At 29.0% G+C, this 23,526-nt stretch overlaps 1 protein-coding gene across 2 annotated transcripts in view; it reads left to right on the top strand.

The window, feature by feature from the left end:
* LOC130443185 (synaptogenesis protein syg-2-like) overlaps positions 1-23,526 on the top strand; it is a 234,091-nt gene that overhangs the window by 191,800 nt on the left and 18,765 nt on the right. Inside the window, exons 3-6 of one of the 2 annotated variants that reach the window (XM_056777696.1) lie at positions 17,574-17,782; positions 19,958-20,068; positions 20,437-20,640; positions 22,108-22,253. In XM_056777696.1, coding sequence (XP_056633674.1) covers positions 17,574-17,782; positions 19,958-20,068; positions 20,437-20,640; positions 22,108-22,253 — 670 coding nt within the window. Of the gene's footprint in view, positions 1-17,573; positions 17,783-19,957; positions 20,069-20,436; positions 20,641-22,107; positions 22,254-23,526 lie in introns of those variants that run through there. The other variant, XM_056777695.1, reaches the window with a different exon arrangement.

Below are 23,526 nucleotides of genomic sequence, written 5' to 3'. Positions count from 1 at the left end.
ATTAGATCGAGTAAAAGTTAGTGGAAATGTGATTAGAAAATTCCACATAAAAAATCGAAAAAGAACGTCAGTTTCGTGACACCCTGTATAATAGTTCAATGTTTTGTTATCACTACTCCATTTTTATTGTAAAACGAGAAAATATGCAAAAATTCGAGTCATTAGATCGAGTAAAAGTTAGTGGAAATGTGATTAGAAAATTCCACGTAAAAAATCGAAAAATAACGTCAGTTTCGTGACACCCTGTATAATAGTTTACCGTTTTGTTATCACTACTTCATTTACATTGAAAAAACGAGAAAATATGTAAAAATTCGAGTCATTAGATCGAGTAAAAGTTAGTGGAAATGTGATTGGAAAATTCCATGTAAAAAATCGAAAAACAACATCAGTTTTGTGACACCCTGTAGAATAATATGAAGAAGTAATATATAATAAATATCGAATTTCTGTATCTTATAACATCTTCTAATCGATATTGTGGAATAAATTTTGATTTCTAAGTTTCCTACAGGGGTTATTGCCAAAATTCACGAACTTGTAAAGTATATATATATACACCCTGTATACAGGCTATTATATCATGTGAATTCTTTGTTTTATTGAAGTCTTAAGATTTTTCTATAACAAAATCGTCATTTTCATACGAAAAGAAATATTTCAATATATATACGAGGGTATTTTTGGATGTTCCACTATTTCACAGTAATTCAAATTTATTTTCACGAAATGTACATCTCTTACTTATGATCATACCGTATTTCTATCAATTTTACTATGATATAAACAATCAATTAATAGTCAATAATGTTTATTTATGATACGAACGGCAATATTACTCATTGCCATTCGAATGGTTGTTAAATCCACGTGTCTAAATATTTTACATCGATATGAAAACCATCAATAATAAAAGTGATGGCAATTAGTTTGATGTACGTGTCCAGTAAAAACACAGAATCGAATTTTCATCGAGAAAAATATATTTTTACACAGTTTAACATAAAAAAAACATTATATTTGTAACTAAATATCTGTCAAAAAAATTAATTTAGACATTTATTTAATTTAAAAATATTTTCTTGTTTTGTACGAAGATATCGTTTATTGTGAGACATTCTGTACAATGAAGATGAAGTAGAAATATCCATAAATACCTGGAGTACCAAAATAATTGACTTACCAATGTCACCAAAGTCCAAATAAAATTAATTTAGACATTTATTCAATTTAAATATATTTTCTTGTTTTGTACGAAGATATCGTTTATTGTGAGACATTCTGTACAATGAAGATGAAGTAGAAATATCCATAAATACCTGGAGTACCAAAATAATTGACTTACCAATGTCACCAAAGTCCAAATAAAATTAATTTAGACATTTATTCAATTTAAATATATTTTCTTGTTTTGTACGAAGATATCGTTTATTGTGAGACATTTTGTACAATGAAGATGAAGTAGAAATATCCATAAATACCTGGAGTACCAAAATAATTGACTTACCAATGTCACCAAAGTCCAAATAAAATTAATTTAGACATTTATTCAATTTAAATATATTTTCTGGTTTTGTACGAAGATATCGTTTATTGTGAGACATTCTGTACAATGAAGATGAAGTAGAAATATCGATAAATACCTGGAGTACCAAAAATTTCATTCTACATCAATAAAAATGAAAAAGAAACATCGATAAAAATGCCAAGTACCAAAAAGTGTATAAAATAATCGATTCATCTCGATCCAATCCTGTCTTTATGTGACAAAAATTTAATAGAAAAAAAAATGATAATGACAATTGTTCACGTATAGGCCATTTGTCATTTCCGTAAACTGCTTTGTCGAATATTAATTTTAAATGTTAACGAGCAAGTGATTTTCAATGGAACGTAGATAAATTTAATCGATAATTTGAATGTATTGAAAATAATCGATTATTATTATCGATGATGACCCAGACTAATCAAATTTATAATAAAAACGAGTGAATTAGGTAAAAAATATCGAGATAATTCCACAAATTTGGTTTTCTGGCTTTAGAAATTGGTTTCCTATAAAAATAAACCGTTTTTTTCGCTTCAAGAATGTTTGTTTTCTCAAAATCGAACCATTTTGAACTTCAGAAATTGTTTTCCTCCAAAAACAACCGTAATTTTGCCTTACAAACTGTTTCAAGAAACTGTAATTTTCTAAAATAAACCGTTTTCTGTCTTTATTAATCTCCTAAAGAATTTTCTTCCAAATTTTTTGCTAATTTATGATAAAAATTGGCGCAGTCAACAGGATACGTGGTCACAATCAATGTAATTACACTCAACTAATCGAAATAAATTGATTTATGCATCGGAAGTTTTCGTCCAAGTGTTTAGTCAAGTATTTCGGTATAAATTCTCGCGATTTTCTGTTATGCAACTTCGTTCTATGAGTTTATTAAAAGTTTTACAACTATTCCAGCTTGTTACCTGCAGTAACTCCATTTATAAATGTGAAAAGTTAGATTGCAAAGTTTATTGGGGAATGCTAAATCTCGATAGTACTTAAAACAAAACATCAAGTGGAAACTGGAGGGTTTTTACCCGTAAACGAAATAATTAAATACAACGAAACTGTCAAAAACTTGGATTTTCTGAGTTTTAATCGATACAAAAATTTGGATTTTTCATTTAAATTTCGTCTAGAGTTGTTTTCATTAGTTGAATGAGGTGATCAAAAGTTGCCTTTTTTGCACTAAATTTAATGAAAAATTGTTTTTTTCCCAGTTTAAATTACGTGGGAACAGACTTTTCCCATTTCGAATTTCCTGAAACTATGATTTTCTGGGTTTAGTGTTGCTCAAACTGTTTTACCAAGTGAAAAATAGTGAAAAGTTACAATTTTTGGTGCGAATTTAGTGAAAAATTGGCTTTGCGTAGTTCGAATAAAGTGAAATCACGCTTTTCCCATATTGAATTTCCTAAAACTGTGATTTCCTGAGTTAAGTGTTGCCCAAACTGTTTTACCAAGTGAAAAATAGTGAAAAGTTTCAATTTTTGTATGAACTTAGTGAAAAATTGGCTTTGCGTAGTTTGAATGAAGTGAAATCACGCTTTTCCCATATTGAATTATCTAATATTGTGATTTCCTGAGTTAAGTGTTGCCCAAACTGTTTTACCAAGTGAAAAATAGTGGAAAGTTTCAATTTTTGTATGAACTTAGTGAAAAATTGGCTTTGCGTAGTTTGAATAAAGTGAAATCACGCTTTTCCCATTTCGAATTTCCTAAAACTGTGATTTCCTGAGTTAAGTGTTGCCCAAACTGTTTTACCAAGTGAAAAATAGTGAAAAGTTTCAATTTTTGTATGAACTTAGTGAAAAATTGGCTTTGCGTAGTTTGAATGAAGTGAAATCACGCTTTTCCCATATTGAATTATCTAATATTGTGATTTCCTGAGTTAAGTGTTGCCCAAACTGTTTTACCAAGTGAAAAATAGTGAAAAGTTTCAATTTTTGTATGAACTTAGTGAAAAATTGGCTTTGCGTAGTTTGAATGAAGTGAAATCACGCTTTTCCCATATTGAATTATCTAATATTGTGATTTCCTGAGTTAAGTGTTGCCCAAACTGTTTTACCAAGTGAAAAATAGTGGAAAGTTTCAATTTTTGTATGAACTTAGTGAAAAATTGGCTTTGCGTAGTTTGAATAAAGTGAAATCACGCTTTTCCCATTTCGAATTTCCTAAAACTGTGATTTCCTGAGTTAAGTGTTGCCCAAACTGTTTTACCAAGTGAAAAATAGTGAAAAGTTTCAATTTTTGTATGAACTTAGTGAAAAATTGGCTTTGCGTAGTTTGAATGAAGTGAAATCACGCTTTTCCCATATTGAATTATCTAATATTGTGATTTCCTGAGTTAAGTGTTGCCCAAACTGTTTTACCAAGTGAAAAATAGTGAAAAGTTTCAATTTTTGTATGAACTTAGTGAAAAATTGGCTTTGCGTAGTTTGAATGAAGTGAAATCACGCTTTTCCCATATTGAATTATCTAATATTGTGATTTCCTGAGTTAAGTGTTGCCCAAACTGTTTTACCAAGTGAAAAATAGTGAAAAGTTTCAATTTTTGTATGAATTTAGTGAAAAATTGGCTTTGCGTAGTTTGAATGAAGTGAAATCACGCTTTTCCCATATTGAATTATCTAATATTGTGATTTCCTGAGTTAAGTATTGCCCAAACTGTTTTACCAAGTGAAAAATAGTGAAAAGTTTCAATTTTTGTATGAACTTAGTGAAAAATTGGCTTTGCGTAGTTTGAATGAAGTGAAATCACGCTTTTCCCATATTGAATTATCTAATATTGTGATTTCCTGAGTTAAGTGTTGCCCAAACTGTTTTACCAAGTGAAAAATAGTGAAAAGTTACAATTTTTGGTGCGAATTTAGTGAAAAATTGGCTTTGCGTAGTTCGAATAAAGTGAAATCACGCTTTTCCCATATTGAATTTCCTAAAACTGTGATTTCCTGAGTTAAGTGTTGCCCAAACTGTTTTACCAAGTGAAAAATAGTGAAAAGTTTCAATTTTTGTATGAACTTAGTGAAAAATTGGCTTTGCGTAGTTTGAATGAAGTGAAATCACGCTTTTCCCATATTGAATTATCTAATATTGTGATTTCCTGAGTTAAGTGTTGCCCAAACTGTTTTACCAAGTGAAAAATAGTGGAAAGTTTCAATTTTTGTATGAACTTAGTGAAAAATTGGCTTTGCGTAGTTTGAATAAAGTGAAATCACGCTTTTCCCATTTCGAATTTCCTAAAACTGTGATTTCCTGAGTTAAGTGTTGCCCAAACTGTTTTACCAAGTGAAAAATAGTGAAAAGTTTCAATTTTTGTATGAACTTAGTGAAAAATTGGCTTTGCGTAGTTTGAATGAAGTGAAATCACGCTTTTCCCATATTGAATTATCTAATATTGTGATTTCCTGAGTTAAGTGTTGCCCAAACTGTTTTACCAAGTGAAAAATAGTGAAAAGTTTCAATTTTTGTATGAACTTAGTGAAAAATTGGCTTTGCGTAGTTTGAATGAAGTGAAATCACGCTTTTCCCATATTGAATTATCTAATATTGTGATTTCCTGAGTTAAGTGTTGCCCAAACTGTTTTACCAAGTGAAAAATAGTGAAAAGTTTCAATTTTTGTATGAATTTAGTGAAAAATTGGCTTTGCGTAGTTTGAATGAAGTGAAATCACGCTTTTCCCATATTGAATTATCTAATATTGTGATTTCCTGAGTTAAGTATTGCCCAAACTGTTTTACCAAGTGAAAAATAGTGAAAAGTTTCAATTTTTGTATGAACTTAGTGAAAAATTGGCTTTGCGTAGTTTGAATGAAGTGAAATCACGCTTTTCCCATATTGAATTATCTAATATTGTGATTTCCTGAGTTAAGTGTTGCCCAAACTGTTTTACCAAGTGAAAAATAGTGAAAAGTTTCAATTTTTGTATGAATTTAGTGAAAAATTGGCTTTGCGTAGTTTGAATGAAGTGAAATCACGCTTTTCCCATATTGAATTATCTAATATTGTGATTTCCTGAGTTAAGTATTGCCCAAACTGTTTTACCAAGTGAAAAATAGTGAAAAGTTTCAATTTTTGTATGAACTTAGTGAAAAATTGGCTTTGCGTAGTTTGAATGAAGTGAAATCACGCTTTTCCCATATTGAATTATCTAATATTGTGATTTCCTGAGTTAAGTGTTGCCCAAACTGTTTTACCAAGTGAAAAATAGTGAAAAGTTTCAATTTTTGTATGAATTTAGTGAAAAATTGGCTTTGCGTAGTTTGAATGAAGTGAAATCACGCTTTTCCCATATTGAATTATCTAATATTGTGATTTCCTGAGTTAAGTGTTGCCCAAACTGTTTTACCAAGTGAAAAATAGTGAAAAGTTTCAATTTTTGTATGAATTTAGTGAAAAATTGGCTTTGCGTAGTTTGAATAAAGTGAAATCACGCTTTTCCCATTTCGAATTTCCTAAAACTGTGATTTCCTGAGTTAAGTGTTGCCCAAACTGTTTTACCAAGTGAAAAATAGTGAAAAGTTTCAATTTTTGTATGAACTTAGTGAAAAATGCTTTGCGTAGTTTGAATGAAGTGAAATCACGCTTTTCCCATATTGAATTATCTAATATTGTGATTTCCTGAGTTAAGTGTTGCCCAAACTGTTTTACCAAGTGAAAAATAGTGAAAAGTTTCAATTTTTGTATGAATTTAGTGAAAAATTGGCTTTGCGTAGTTTGAATGAAGTGAAATCACGCTTTTCCCATATTGAATTATCTAATATTGTGATTTCCTGAGTTAAGTGTTGCCCAAACTGTTTTACCAAGTGAAAAATAGTGAAAAGTTTCAATTTTTGTATGAACTTAGTGAAAAATTGGCTTTGCGTAGTTTGAATGAAGTGAAATCACGCTTTTCCCATATTGAATTATCTAATATTGTGATTTCCTGAGTTAAGTGTTGCCCAAACTGTTTTACCAAGTGAAAAATAGTGAAAAGTTTCAATTTTTGTATGAACTTAGTGAAAAATGCTTTGCGTAGTTTGAATGAAGTGAAATCACGCTTTTCCCATATTGAATTATCTAATATTGTGATTTCCTGAGTTAAGTGTTGCCCAAACTGTTTTACCAAGTGAAAAATAGTGAAAAGTTTCAATTTTTGTATGAACTTAGTGAAAAATGCTTTGCGTAGTTTGAATGAAGTGAAATCACGCTTTTCCCATATTGAATTATCTAATATTGTGATTTCCTGAGTTAAGTGTTGCCCAAACTGTTTTACCAAGTGAAAAATAGTGAAAAGTTTCAATTTTTCTACGAATTTAGTGAAAAATTGGCTGTGACTGTCTGTGATTTTTTGGGCTAGTGTCACCAAAAGTTGTTTTTTTGGGTTAAATATAGTGAAAAGATGTTTTATCTAAATCGCAAATCATTGTAAATTCATATACCTGAATCTGACTTCGACAAAACATGGTTTTCCTCAAATGATATCAATGAAAAATTGGATTTTCCAAGCCTAATGCTGCTAAAAATTGTATCCTTGAATAATATATAATAAAAAGGAAGTTTTTCTGAACTAAATTCAGTTGGAAATTGGCTTTTAACTGTTTAATATTAGTGAAAATCAGCTTTTTTCAATATGGCTTTTCCAATACTGTCATTTTCTCAGTCAATTATCACCAAAAGTTATTTCTTTGAGTTAACTCAAGTCTGAATTCGAATGTTTTCTTCTACCGGTAATACAGCTGACTAATTTCATCTCTTATTTGTTATATTCAAAAAAGAATTTTATATTAGAAAGGGATCGAATCAATAACGAAGCTCGTCAATTCATTTTTATTCTTGATAGACATTTTATAGCAAATATCGTCCCGATCCGTTTTAGGATTTCGAAATTTTTTTCTAGAAATTTTCCTTCTAGAGATGACTGATTCGCCCACAATTCGCAACGTTATTGACATTGGGATTTGTATGCTACGGCTCTGGCCAATAAATTGGAATTACCGTAATCTGGGAGATGTACAACAATGTGGCCAAAGGCTCAACCAACATTCGTCCTATTAGTGACTACGATTCGTTATATTCTATAAGAAACAAAAAAAAAACGAAAGTGGATCATTCAATTTTGTACGATTAGTTCATACAAATTTCACAATTAATATATTTTTCATAGAAATCCTAAAATAGATAGAATTTTTCATCTTATTTGTAGATTTTTTAGAAAATAGCGAACTTTATCATTAAAATGAGGTATTAGAGAACGCAAATTTCAATTTTGTCGCCAAATTTTTGATATACGAGGGTAGTTTTGGATGTTTTTCTATTCCACACTGATTCAAAGGTATTTTTACGAAATAAACTCAAAAATTTCTACTATTTCTATAGCTTTAGCATATTATGAAGTTTTTGTATCGATTTTATTGAGAAAAAGTTTGATTTCGATGTTTTATACAGGAGAAATTGAAAAAAACGTATATTTAATTGGAGTTTTTAACAAAAGTCAATGTTCACCCTGTATACACACAATTATATGATGTTAACTTGTGGTTTTAGTGACGTTCCATCATTGTTCTTGAAGAAAATCGTCGTTTTTATATGAAAAGAAGTATTTAAACGTATATACGAGGGTATTTTTGAAACTTTAACTATTCTACAATAGTACAACCTGTATATAAACGATTATATGATATGAATTCCTAGTTTTATTGATGTCTCATCATCTTTCCAGAAAAAAATCGACGTTTTTGAACGAAAAAATGTTTCAACGTATATACCGGGGTATTTTTGAAAGTTCTACTATTCCACATTGGTTCAAACGTATTTTCACGAAATAAAATCAAATATTTCCACAATTTCTATAGCTTTAGCATATTATGAAGTTTTTGTATCGATTTTATCGAGAAAACGTTTGATTTCGATGTTTTATACAGGAGAAATTGAAAAAAACGTATATTTAATTGGAGTTTTTAACAAAAGTCAATGTTCACCCTGTATACACACAATTATATGATGTTAACTTGTGGTTTTAGTGACGTTCCATCATTGTTCTAGAAGAAAATCGTCGTTTTTATACGAAAAGAAATATTTAAACGTATATACGAGGGTATTTTTGAATCTTTAACTATTCTACAATAGTACACCCTGTATATAGACGATTATATGATATGAATTCCTAGTTTTATTGATGTTTTATCATTTTTCTAGAAAAAAATCGACGTTTTTGAACGAAAAAATGTTTCAACGTATATACCGGGGTATTTTTGAAAGTTCTACCATTCCACACTGATTCAAAGGTATTTTTACGAAATAAACTCAAAAATTTCTACTATTTCTCTAGTTTCAGGATATTATAAAGATTTTGTATTGGTTTTATCGAGAAAAAGTTTGATTTTTCGATTTTTTATACAGGGGATATTAAAGAAAATCTAATAATACAAAATTTCTAACAAAAATAAATGTACACCCTGTATATAGGCGATGTTGATTGTTCTACTATTAATTTTTTACTATTCGTTCATACAGAGAACGGTTATAAAGTATGTAACAACTAAGAAATTTTGAAAATAATTAATTTTTCACACAAATCCCAAGTTAGTTAGAATTTTCACTCAATTTGTACATTTTTTTTAATAATAACCGAACTTTACCCTAAAAATGAGGTATCAGAAGACGTACATTCCGATTTCGTAACCAATTAACTCGAAAAACAATGAATATTATTATTGGGTTTCGGTTAGGGTATAGATTATTATAATTTAATTTAATTATTAATTTAATTATAATTTATAATTATAATTTATAATTTAATTATTTTATTTATGAATAAAACTCAGATATAACAAAATGAAATATATCAGCTTATTAGTTGGAGATATTTGGGGTATTTTGATAACAACAAAAACGATAAATAATTTCATACAGGGTGAATCATTTGTAAGTTTTAATAAAATTGATTTTATTATCACATTAATTGAAAATAATTTCAAAGTTTCTGAAATTAATACAATGCAAAGTGTTGTTCATTACATTTTTCACTTATATTTACAGGGTGACTCATTCGAAACAAGATATAAAATTAATGAAATTGGTGTTTTTGATACCTACGTTCCGTATATAACCTGATAAGAACTAATCACGGTTTCCGTTATATTCTTCTTCAGTATATCGGAAACGAGAGAAGTCATTAGACGAGATTGTTTGCAAAAACAATCAAAAAACCTGACGTAGGATCTAGAAGAAATGAGAGTAGAGGAAAGAAATGACAAAAAAGCCCTTCGGTGAAATGTGAAGTTGATTAATTTTCCAGTTATCTAAAGAAATTGTATATCAAAGTCTTTTGAATGTCACTGAATTAGTGGTAAAAGAACAATAAACTTGTATATAGAGTGTCCCTTCTCTAACTTTTTATACGGAATTTTCTAATTACATTTCCACTAATTTTTACTCGATCTAATGACTCGAATTTTAGCATATTTTCTCGTTTTTCCAATAAAAATGAAGTAGTGATAACAAAATAGTAAACTATTATACAGGATGTCACGAAACTGATGTTATTTTTCGATTTTTTACGTGAAATTTTCTAATCACATTTCCACTAATTTTTACTCGATCTAATGACTCGAATTTTAGCATATTTTCTCGTTTTTCCAATAAAAATGAAGTAGTGATAACAAAACAGTAAACTATTATACAGGATGTCACGAAACTGATGTTATTTTTCGATTTTTTACGTGAAATTTTCTAATCACATTTCCACTAATTTTTACTCGATCTAATGACTCGAATTTTAGCATATTTTCTCGTTTTTCTAATAAAAATGAAGTAGTGATAACAAAACAGTAAACTATTATACAGGATGTCACGAAACTGATGTTATTTTTCGATTTTTTACGTGAAATTTTCTAATCACATTTCCACTAATTTTTACTCGATCTAATGACTCGAATTTTAGCATATTTTCTCGTTTTTCCAATAAAAATGAAGTAGTGATAACAAAACAGTAAACTATTATACAGGATGTCACGAAACTGATGTTATTTTTCGATTTTTTACGTGAAATTTTCTAATCACATTTCCACTAATTTTTACTCGATCTAATGACTCGAATTTTAGCATATTTTCTCGTTTTTCTAATAAAAATGAAGTAGTGATAACAAAACAGTAAACTATTATACAGGATGTCACGAAACTGATGTTATTTTTCGATTTTTTACGTGAAATTTTCTAATCACATTTCCACTAATTTTTACTCGATCTAATGACTCGAATTTTAGCATATTTTCTCGTTTTTCTAATAAAAATGAAGTAGTGATAACAAAACAGTAAACTATTATACAGGATGTCACGAAACTGATGTTATTTTTCGATTTTTTACGTGAAATTTTCTAATCACATTTCCACTAATTTTTACTCGATCTAATGACTCGAATTTTAGCATATTTTCTCGTTTTTCTAATAAAAATGAAGTAGTGATAACAAAATAGTAAACTATTATACAGGATGTCACGAAACTGATGTTATTTTTCGATTTTTTACGTGAAATTTTCTAATCACATTTCCACTAATTTTTACTCGATCTAATGACTCGAATTTTAGCATATTTTCTCGTTTTTCCAATAAAAATGAAGTAGTGATAACAAAACAGTAAACTATTATACAGGATGTCACGAAACTGATGTTATTTTTCGATTTTTTACGTGGAATTTTCTAATCACATTTCCACTAATTTTTACTCGATCTAATGACTCGAATTTTAGCATATTTTCTCGTTTTTCCAATAAAAATGAAGTAGTGATAACAAAACAGTAAACTATTATACAGGATGTCACGAAACTGATGTTATTTTTCGATTTTTTACGTGAAATTTTCTAATCACATTTCCACTAATTTTTACTCGATCTAATGACTCGAATTTTAGCATATTTTCTCGTTTTTCTAATAAAAATGAAGTAGTGATAACAAAACAGTAAACTATTATACAGGATGTCACGAAACTGATGTTATTTTTCGATTTTTTACGTGAAATTTTCTAATCACATTTCCACTAATTTTTACTCGATCTAATGACTCGAATTTTAGCATATTTTCTCGTTTTTCTAATAAAAATGAAGTAGTGATAACAAAATAGTAAACTATTATACAGGATGTCACGAAACTGATGTTATTTTTCGATTTTTTACGTGAAATTTTCTAATCACATTTCCACTAATTTTTACTCGATCTAATGACTCGAATTTTAGCATATTTTCTCGTTTTTCTAATAAAAATGAAGTAGTGATAACAAAATAGTAAACTATTATACAGGATGTCACGAAACTGATGTTATTTTTCGATTTTTTACGTGAAATTTTCTAATCACATTTCCACTAATTTTTACTCGATCTAATGACTCGAATTTTAGCATATTTTCTCGTTTTTCTAATAAAAATGAAGTAGTGATAACAAAACAGTAAACTATTATACAGGATGTCACGAAACTGATGTTATTTTTCGATTTTTTACGTGAAATTTTCTAATCACATTTCCACTAATTTTTACTCGATCTAATGACTCGAATTTTAGCATATTTTCTCGTTTTTCTAATAAAAATGAAGTAGTGATAACAAAACAGTAAACTATTATACAGGATGTCACGAAACTGATGTTATTTTTCGATTTTTTACGTGAAATTTTCTAATCACATTTCCACTAATTTTTACTCGATCTAATGACTCGAATTTTAGCATATTTTCTCGTTTTTCTAATAAAAATGAAGTAGTGATAACAAAACAGTAAACTATTATACAGGATGTCACGAAACTGATGTTATTTTTCGATTTTTTACGTGAAATTTTCTAATCACATTTCCACTAATTTTTACTCGATCTAATGACTCGAATTTTAGCATATTTTCTCGTTTTTCCAATAAAAATGAAGTAGTGATAACAAAACAGTAAACTATTATACAGGATGTCACGAAACTGATGTTGTTTTTCGATTTTTTACGTGAAATTTTCTAATCACATTTCCACTAATTTTTACTCGATCTAATGACTCGAATTTTAGCATATTTTCTCGTTTTTCTAATAAAAATGAAGTAGTGATAACAAAACAGTAAACTATTATACAGGATGTCACGAAACTGATGTTATTTTTCGATTTTTTACGTGAAATTTTCTAATCACATTTCCACTAATTTTTACTCGATCTAATGACTCGAATTTTAGCATATTTTCTCGTTTTTCTAATAAAAATGAAGTAGTGATAACAAAACAGTAAACTATTATACAGGATGTCACGAAACTGATGTTATTTTTCGATTTTTTACGTGAAATTTTCTAATCACATTTCCACTAATTTTTACTCGATCTAATGACTCGAATTTTAGCATATTTTCTCGTTTTTCTAATAAAAATGAAGTAGTGATAACAAAACAGTAAACTATTATACAGGATGTCACGAAACTGATGTTATTTTTCGATTTTTTACGTGAAATTTATTTTCTAATCACATTTCCACTAATTTTTACTCGATCTAATGACTCGAATTTTAGCATATTTTCTCGTTTTTCCAATAAAAATGAAGTAGTGATAACAAAACAGTAAACTATTATACAGGGTGTCACGAAACTGACGTTATTTTTCGATTTTTTACGTGGAATTTTCTAATCACATTTCCACTAATTTTTACTCGATCTAATGACTCGAATTTTTACATATTTTCTCGTTTTTTCAATGTAAATGAAGTAGTGATAACAAAACGGTAAACTATTATACAGGGTGTCACGAAACTGACGTTATTTTTCGATTTTTTACGTGAAATTTTCTAATCACATTTCCACTAATTTTTACTCGATCTAATGACTCGAATTTTAGCATATTTTCTCGTTTTTTCAATAAAAATGAAGTAGTGATAACAAAACAGTAAACTATTATACAGGGTGTCACGAAACTGACGTTATTTTTCGATTTTTGTTAAACAAATTGATATCATAAGCTTCAGCCTGCATCTATCTTTGGGATATGAATTTAACGACATTCCTTATACTCCTCCAAGCGAAAATATACAAAGTGAATAATAAATAATCAAATTTTCGATATAAATACGACTTAAAAGCATCGGAAGTATCCATATACTGAAACCGGTAATCAAGCACGTACTTCACGTCCTTCTAATTCATGCCTCTCTCTTTTTTTTTTTTTTTCGTCATTCACAAAGGCATACGAAACCTTTCTAAGACAACTAACGTCGTGCCATATCTCCTAATCTCCCGCAAACAGATTAGGGAACCGAAGAGAAACCAAAGTGATTCTCCATTTTTCAAACAGATATTTCATAAAATATCCAAATATATAAATTCCCATACCTAATATCAACATAGTATAAAGCTACTAGCTAGTATTGTTATATATAACGATGTTCTAGTACAAAGAAAAACTTTTAAACGAGATTTTTCCGACGAAATGTTCAATAAAAATAATTTTAAATAAAATACCAACGGTTTTATTTGATTTTAATACTACAATTTAGTTTTTCCTCCATAACCTCCTAGAAAATCGAATATTAACGAAAAAAAAAAAGATTTCACTCTATAAACGAGTCTTATATACCGGGTGGCCGACTAAAAACCGCTTTATATTCAGACATCATGATTTCTCTTTACAAATTCATATAAAAACATAAAAGTTTTAAAAATAAACTAAATCGATATTAAAAAAGCGAAAAACTCGTATTTATATTCATTTTCTGTCATAATTCCATGCCCTTAGTTCATTTCTATCAACGATAATGCCCGATCACACACGATCTAAAGCTGCCACCTAAATCGCCCGATCTGAATCCCGTGGAGCATACTTAAAATAAGTTGAAGGAAAACATCAACTGTAAATGATTTAAAAGATCCCAGTCGCTTGTAAAATTCGAATCTGTTGATTTTTTTCGAGTTCCGATACTACGAAATCATTTTTTTTTTTTATATGTATTACGAAAATGGAAATGTTATACTAGATAAAAGTATCAAACTTGATGTAGGTAACACCGATGCTTTTGCATTGTGTACGAAACTTTGTTCGCTTTGTTGCACCCAGCGTTTTGTATATATTAAAACCGATTTGCATTTTATTCACAAATTCCTTTGTTTTGAAATATGAACGTTAAAAGTGGCGTTACGTCAATTTTTAAAACAACTCGACTGCTTCGGAATCAAAAAAATTATATTTACTTTATAAACACCGCCGCCACTGTTTACTATATTCTGTTTTATAACCTATCTCTCTATATATTAATTTATCTATGGTTATGCACCACGTTGTACCCCAAACTACACTACTGGGTTCTATTTTTACCTAGTAGATGTTTGTAATATCATTTTACTGTGCATTTTTATCTTTATCTATGATTCTACGTTTTATATTGTACTGCAAAGTACACTATTCAGTTTTATTTTGACGTAATACATATTCCCAGAAGATTTCATTGTCTATTTTTGTCTATGTCTCTAATAAACCTCTATGTAATGATTTGTCTATGATTGTATTCTTTAGAATGTACTCCGAACTACATTATTTAGTTCTGTGACTACGGAACAATGCACCAGATCAGTTCATTGACTATTCGTTATTATTAATCATTTTATTTTCCATATACCCTTCTATATATCAATTTATCTATGGTTCTACTCTTTATAATGCACTACAGAGTACACTATTCAGTTTTATTTTGACGTAATACATATTCCCAGAAGATTTCATTGTCTATTTTTGTCTATGTCTCTATTAAACCTCTATGTAATGATTTATCTATGATTGTATTCTTTAGAATGTACTCCGAACTACATTATTTAGTTCTGTGACTACGGAACGATGCACCAGATCAGTTCATTGACTATTCGTTATTATTAATCATTTTATTTTCCATATACCCTTCCGTATATCAATTTATCTATGGTTCTACTCTTTATATTGCACTACAGAGTACACTATTCAGTTTTATTTTGACGTAATACATATTCCCAGAAGATTTCATTCTCTATTTTTGTCTATGTCTCTAATAAACCTCTATGTAATGATTTATCTATGATTGTATTTTTTAGAATGTACTCCGAACTACATTATTTAGTTCTGTGACTACGGAACGATGCACCAAATCAGTTCATTGACTATTCGTTATTATTAATCATTTTATTTTCCATATACCCTTCTATATATCAATTTATCTATGGTTCTACTCTTTATATTGCACTACAGAGTACACTATTCAGTTTTATTTTGACGTAATACATATTCCCAGAAGATTTCATTCTCTATTTTTGTCTATGTCTCTAATAAACCTCTATGTAATGATTTATCTATGATTGTATTTTTTAGAATGTACTCCGAACTACATTATTTAGTTCTGTGACTACGGAACGATGCACCAAATCAGTTCATTGACTATTCGTTATTATTAATCATTTTATTTTCCATATACCCTTCTATATATCAATTTATCTATGGTTCTACTCTTTATATTGCACTACAGAGTACACTATTCAGTTTTATTTTGACGTAATACATATTCCCAGAAGATTTCATTCTCTATTTTTGTCTATGTCTCTAATAAACCTCTATGTAATGATTTATCTATGATTGTATTTTTTAGAATGTACTCCGAACTACATTATTTAGTTCTGTGACTACGGAACGATGCACCAAATCAGTTCATTGACTATTCGTTATTATTAATCATTTTATTTTCCATATACCCTTCTATATATCAATTTATCTATGGTTCTACTCTTTATATTGCACTACAGAGTACACTATTCAGTTTTATTTTGACGTAATACATATTCCCAGAAGATTTCATTCTCTATTTTTGTCTATGTCTCTAATAAACCTCTATGTAATGATTTATCTATGATTGTATTTTTTAGAATGTACTCCGAACTACATTATTTAGTTCTGTGACTACGGAACGATGCACCAAATCAGTTCATTGACTATTCGTTATTATTAATCATTTTATTTTCCATATACCCTTCTATATATCAATTTATCTATGGTTCTACTCTTTATATTGCACTACAGAGTACACTATTCAGTTTTATTTTGACGTAATACATATTCCCAGAAGATTTCATTCTCTATTTTTGTCTATGTCTCTAATAAACCTCTATGTAATGATTTATCTATGTTTGTATTTTCTAGAATGTACTCCGAACTACATTATTTAGTTCTGTGACTACGGAACGATGCACCAAATCAGTTCATTGACTATTCGTTATTATTAATCATTTTATTTTCCATATACCCTTCTATATATCAATTTATCTATGGTTCTACTCTTTATATTGCACTACAGAGTACACTATTCAGTTTTATTTTGACGTAATACATATTCCCAGAAGATTTCATTGTCTATTTTTGTCTATGTCTCTAATAAACCTCTATGTAATGATTTATCTATGATTGTATTCTTTAGAATGTACTCCGAACTACATTATTTAGTTCTGTGACTACGGAACGATGCACCAAATCAGTTCATTGACTATTCGTTATTATTAATCATTTTATTTTCCATATACCCTTCCGTATATCAATTTATCTATGGTTCTACTCTTTATATTGCACTACAGAGTACACTATTCAGTTTTATTTTGACGTAATACATATTCCCAGAAGATTTCATTGTCTATTTTTGTCTATGTCTCTATTAAACCTCTATGTAATGATTTATCTATGATTGTATTCTTTAGATTGTACTCCGAACTACATTATTTAGTTCTGTGACTACGGAACGATGCATCAAATCAATTCATTGACTATTCGTTATTATTAATCATTTTATTTTCCATATACCCTTCTATATATCAATTTATCTATGGTTCTACTCAATATTGCACTACAGAGTACACTATTCAGTTTTATTTTGACGTAGTAGATATTCGCAGATTATTTCAAAGTCTAGTTTAGTTCAATTTACTCTCTATGTGGCTTAATTCATCAAAATCCATCCAGAACTACTCTAATCTATTTTATTTTATTCTACTCCGAAGTACTCCATTCGGTTCTAACCTAACCTCAATTTTTTCCATTTCAGTTTTGACGTAAGAGGTAGGGCTTTCAACAAAGCTCTCCATTGGTCCGATTCGAAGATGTTCGGTCCGAGGGCGTACTTCGTCACCGTATCCAGACCAGCAGCTCTAACATTAGACGGAGTGCAATTGGACGACGAAGGCGTATATAGATGCAGAGTCGATTTCAAAGTATCCCCAACGAGAAATTTCGCTATAAACTTAACCGTTATAGGTACGTATTTTTCCATAATAAAAAATTAATGAGAGTCTCGAAACGTCGTCTTCGAAATACCGAGTGCGTCTAATGTTTTAAATGAACCGTCTGCTTAAAATGTATAAAATGATTAAATTATAATTACCGTTGAGGCGGAACGTAATGAAATTCTATTTTAGGTTTGAAAATTCGTTTTCGGAAGCGTGAATAACACTTTGGTAGTAAAATGATTAAGAACTAAGTGAATAAGACTCTTGAAAAAAATCAATTTATACAGTAAAAATATTCATATTTTAATTTAGAAAATTTCTTTTTTATCCTCCAATTAGTATACACGCCACCACTGGATATACCAATAATTTAATTTTTGAACCTCTATGTTGATTCGTTTATCTATGATACTCCGCCCAGTTCGATCTGCAACATCCGGTCACGTGGTATTCGATCAATCATAGATCGATATTAGACGTCAGTTTAGTCTAACGATCGTCGTGGTAATACATCGAGTGTTTTTTTTGAGTTTATCCAAAGAATCATCTCAATTTAGTGTATTTATTCTAAAAATTACTTAATTTATGTTTTTTTTATATATGTTTATGATAATAATTCTTAAATACCGATACGCAATAGCGATTTACGTGATATAAAAATTTGTATTTAATAGTCGCCATTGTGGTCAAAGCTAATAAGTAGCCATTTTGTTTTCTATATAAAATACGGAAAATGTTCGTTATATGTTAATATTTATAGTGATTTAGTGTATACAGAGTGATCATTTAATTATGAAGCACAAAATGTGAGTATTTCTTTACTAATAAACCATTTTTTAACAATTATTTCTATCATATTGAGACCTAGTGTAATGGTTAATTTTATTCGCATTATAGCGTGCGGAAATTGAATTTTGATGAACAACCCACCTAATCTTTTATATTCATCAAAGTTTGTAAAATTTTCCAATAAAACTATTTGACTTTCATGTCGAACGTCTATATACGTAATTAGAAGATCATATCTTAATGTGTGTTCTGACGACGACAAAATCGCCTTTTTAACTGTCTGTTACTGAAATTGACTCCAGACACGTAAACCTTTAAAAGGAAATAAAATAATTCGTATAACTTTTGATCGGTTTCAATCTTATTGCGCCTCTTCAGTACACGGTTTATTATTTAGAAGTATAACTTTTACTATCGACATACGTTGTCGTATAACATAATTTGAATGTAAAAATGCGAGAGTTTTTAAAAATGTTTATAAATATTGTTTGAAATTGATATATACGTATTTTCTTGTGCTACTTTTGGTGAAGTTTTTTTCGATTTATTAGTTCGCTCAAAATTAATGAAAATGATTTTTAAGAAAATTCACGTTTTTTTTTGTTTAGTTCAATCCAAAATGATTTTTGACAAATAACTCGCAAATAGTACTTTTTGGAGGAATTTTTTTTATAGAACGTAGAAAATACTTTAAAATGAAAGGTTATTGAAAGTTTTAGGGCAATTATTCATAGAATTGTGATAAATTATAATTATTTAAAAAAAACTTGAAATAATTAGAAAAGGAATTATTCTATTGATCAACATATAGAAACGGTAGAGGTCTTCCATCACGTGACTAATAAAATATCAGTTTCAAAAATTCATAGCTACAGGGGACGTTCCAAAATGTATTCATATAAATATTTACTATGATATATTTGCACATCAATTTTGACAGGTTTTTCTTAAAAATACGGTTAATCTCGATATATTTGACAAAACTCTTTTGATCAAAATATCGATATACTGGGTGATTGAGTTACAACTTCCAAAATTGATATTATTGTCCTACCAAGAACTCAATTTGTTTCCATTGTCATATATCCATGTTTTATTTACAAATATAATTCTCGAGAATGTATCATCATGATTTTCTCCAAATTTTCGATAAAAACAACAAGATTTTTACAAATTTGAAAATTATAAACAATATTTACCACTAATAAGTAGTAACATGGGCATCTGAAGAAGACAATCGATTCTATACTGTTATGTTTGATTTTTATTGATAAAAAACAGTATGTAGAAAAATAAGTATCGGATAAATCGTGATGGGAAACCCTCCACCGTTTCTATATCATCTTATATCACCTCGTAAATGAAAAGTTTCACGGTTTCGATCGAGTTGAAGCAAAGATTATCTTTGTTCCAGTCCCCCCACATCAACTTCTCATCTACGACAATTCCGGAAGGGACGTGAACCATACGGTTGGTCCCTTAGAAGAAAAAACCGATCTCGTATTAACGTGCGAAGTGAGAGGGGGTAAGTTTTATCGAAAATATCGAAATTTCCTTTGAAATTAACGTAAAATAAATCGTTTACGACACTTTAAACAACGGTCTCATACATATAACCGAACAAAAAGGAAAATAGGATCTAAGACACTTTCCAGATAATAGCGTGGAGTGGCGAAACTCCCCGGACAGCCATTCCGGATTCCTATCGCATGAAATCCGGAATGCTTTCTCTCAATTTTACCGAGAGCTTTCCTAACGCCATCACTGAATATCTTATATCTATAAGGGGTTGTTTTCGTTGTATTTCGTCTAAAATTTACGTGACATAATTTTTGTTTGAAAAAATAAAAAATAAAGAAAGTTATATCGATGTCTATTATTTGTTATTGTCAGGTCGACCGACGCCGACCGTCTCTTGGTTTATGAACGAGAGATTGATCGAAGGGCACGTAGAAGAAATAGGCAATCACATGATGGTGAATAAGTTAAAAATAAGCGGGGTGACTAGAGATCATCTCAATTCTACTTATAAATGTCAGGCTAGCAACACTAAATTGATGATGCCGTCCGAAAAAACGGTCCGGCTTGAATTATTACGTAAGTACTTTATTCCCAGAACACCCTGTATATTCAATTTATGTTCGGATGGTTCGCGATTTGATTGGTAATTATTTTTACTAGTTACTACATTGTTTTCGTATTACCCTGTATATTTAACAAAAATTTACCTCCATAAAAGTGATGAAATGATGTGTAATCTTGTTTAAATCACCTTGTATATGAAAAATTTTCGTTCAGATAACTCTCAATTGATTTAATGATGTCATTGAACTCTTGTTTTCCTTCTTAACATAATTTTCGTATAACCCCGTATATTTAACGATGATTTATCTCTATAAAAATGGATAAAATCAATTGTAGTTTTGTTTAAATCACCCTGTATATCATAATTCACGTTCAGATAATTCTCAATTGATTTAATGATGTCATTAAATTCTTGTTTTCCTTCTCAACATAATTTTCGTATTACCCCGTATATTTAACGATGATTTATCTCTATAAAAATGGATAAAATCAATTGTAGATTTGTTTAAATCACCCTGTATATCATAATTCACGTTCAGATAATTCTCAATTGATTTAATGATGTCATTAAATTCTTGTTTTCCTTCTCAACATAATTTTCGTATTACCCCGTATATTTAACGATGATTTATCTCTATAAAAATGGATAAAATCAATTGTAGTTTTGTTTAAATCACCCTGTATATCATAATTCACGTTCAGATAATTCTTAATTGATTTAATGATGTCATTAAATTCTTGTTTTCCTTCTCAACATAATTTTCGTATTACCCCGTATATTTAACGATGATTTATCTCTATAAAAATGGATAAAATCAATTGTAGTTTTGTTTAAATCACCCTGTATATGAAAATTTCATTTCATATAACTCTCGATTGGATTACTGATGTCATTGAACTCTTGTTTTCCTTCTCAACATAATTTTCGTATGACCCCGTATATTTAACGATGATTTATCTCTATTAAAATGGATAAAATCAATTGTAGTTTTGTTTAAATTACCCTGTATATGAAAATTTCAATTCAGATAACTCTCAATTGATTAAATGATGTCATTGAACTCTTGTTTTCCTTCTCAACATAATTTTCGTATAACCCCGTATATTTAACGATGATTTATCTCTATTAAAATGGATAAAATCAATTGTAGTTTTGTTTAAATCACCCTGTATATCAAAATTCACGTTCAGATAATTCTCAATTAATTTAATGATGTCATTAAATTCTTGTTTTCTTTCTCAATATTATTTTCGTATTACCCCGTATATTTAACGATAATTTATCTCTATAAAAATGGATAAAATCAATTGTAGCTTTGTTTAAACCACCCTGTATATGAAAATTTACGTTCAGATAACTCTCGATTGATTTAATGATATCATTTGTCTTTCTTCGTGACTTCGCTTTCGTATAACCCTGTATGTTAAATGAAGATCTATCATCCGGATGTATTTCCGGTTACGATTTTCCTCTTCCAGTGAGACCTCTTTCGGTGAACATCATCAATAAACCGAGGGAGCTGGTGGCTAACGAGGAGGTGTCGATCCAATGCGAAGTAGAAGGTTCCAGACCGAAGGCTCTGGTTTCTTGGAGCAGAGATAACAGACCGTTTAGAAGAGGCCGGGTAAGTTCAAAAATTTGCGATCAAGTTTTTTAATGATTTGATATTTATCGAATTTTTTAACTCTCTTTTTCAAAATTTGTATACGTTTGTTTAAAATATTGAATATTACAGGGGGACTTCTAAAGATATTAATTAAAATTTAAAATCTATCGGAATTGTTAGTCAAAATATGTTTTTTTTTTTAAATTTTAATGGAAAATTTCTTTTTTGAATTTATTTTACGAATCTTTTGAAAAATATGTTTGTTTTTGGTATTTTTGACATTTTTTCAAATTCTACATGTTTCAACTGATAATCTTTTTTTTAATATGTCCGCTTCTAAACAATTAATAGTTACAGGGGAGCCTCCAAAAATTACTAACATTTTTATTCATCGAAATATTCTAATTTATAATCCCATGTTATTTTCGTAAATTTTTTTTTGTAAAAAAATAGCTCAGATAGTTTTTTTTTCAACAAAATTTTAATAGAAAATTCTTTTTCGAATTATTTTACGAATTTTTTAAGAAGTAAATTAGTTTTTATGATATTATTTTTGGAATTTTACATGCTTTCGACAATTTTCAATTAAAAATCCATAATTGATAATATTTTTCTTTTCTATAGAAAATCTTTCCTAAATTGTACACGTTTTTAGAAAGACTTCATTTTACAAGGGGACTTCAAAAACTGGTAATTTATTCTTGATTGATCAATATACGTCAATTTTGACAAATTTCCTTGAGAAAAACTCGATTTAAATCGAATTTATCGTCATTTTGATGAATTTCACACGTTTTTAGGGAAAGTTATTGTTATAGGGGGACTTCCAAAACTAGTAATTCATCCTTTATCCATTTATCGATCATTATACGTCAATTGTGACTGATTTTTTTGGAAAATAGTTCATTAAAATCGAAATTGTTGTCATTTCGTCAAATTTTACATTTTAACGCGAGTTAATATTACAGGTGGTCTTCCAAAACTAGTAATTCATCCTTTATTCATTTATTGATAATTATACGTCAATTGTGACTGATATTTTTGGAAAATAGTCCATTAAAATCGAAATTCTTGATATCTTGTCAGGTTTTACACGTTTTTTGGAAGACTTACTACTACGGGGGGTCTTCCAAAACTATTTATTTATTCTCGTAATGATTTTATAAATTATTTGATCATTATACGTCAATTTTGACAGATTTTCTTGAAAAAAACTCAATTAAAATCGAATTTATCGTCATTTTGATGAATTTCACAGGTTTTTAGGGAAAGTTGGTGTTATAGGGGGACT

This window comes from Diorhabda sublineata, chromosome 4 (assembly GCF_026230105.1).
Source record: "Diorhabda sublineata isolate icDioSubl1.1 chromosome 4, icDioSubl1.1, whole genome shotgun sequence".
NCBI classification, from domain to species: Eukaryota; Metazoa; Arthropoda; class Insecta; order Coleoptera; family Chrysomelidae; genus Diorhabda; species Diorhabda sublineata.
Note: the sequence above shows the minus strand (reverse complement) of the source record. Positions and strands in the feature narration are given on the sequence as shown.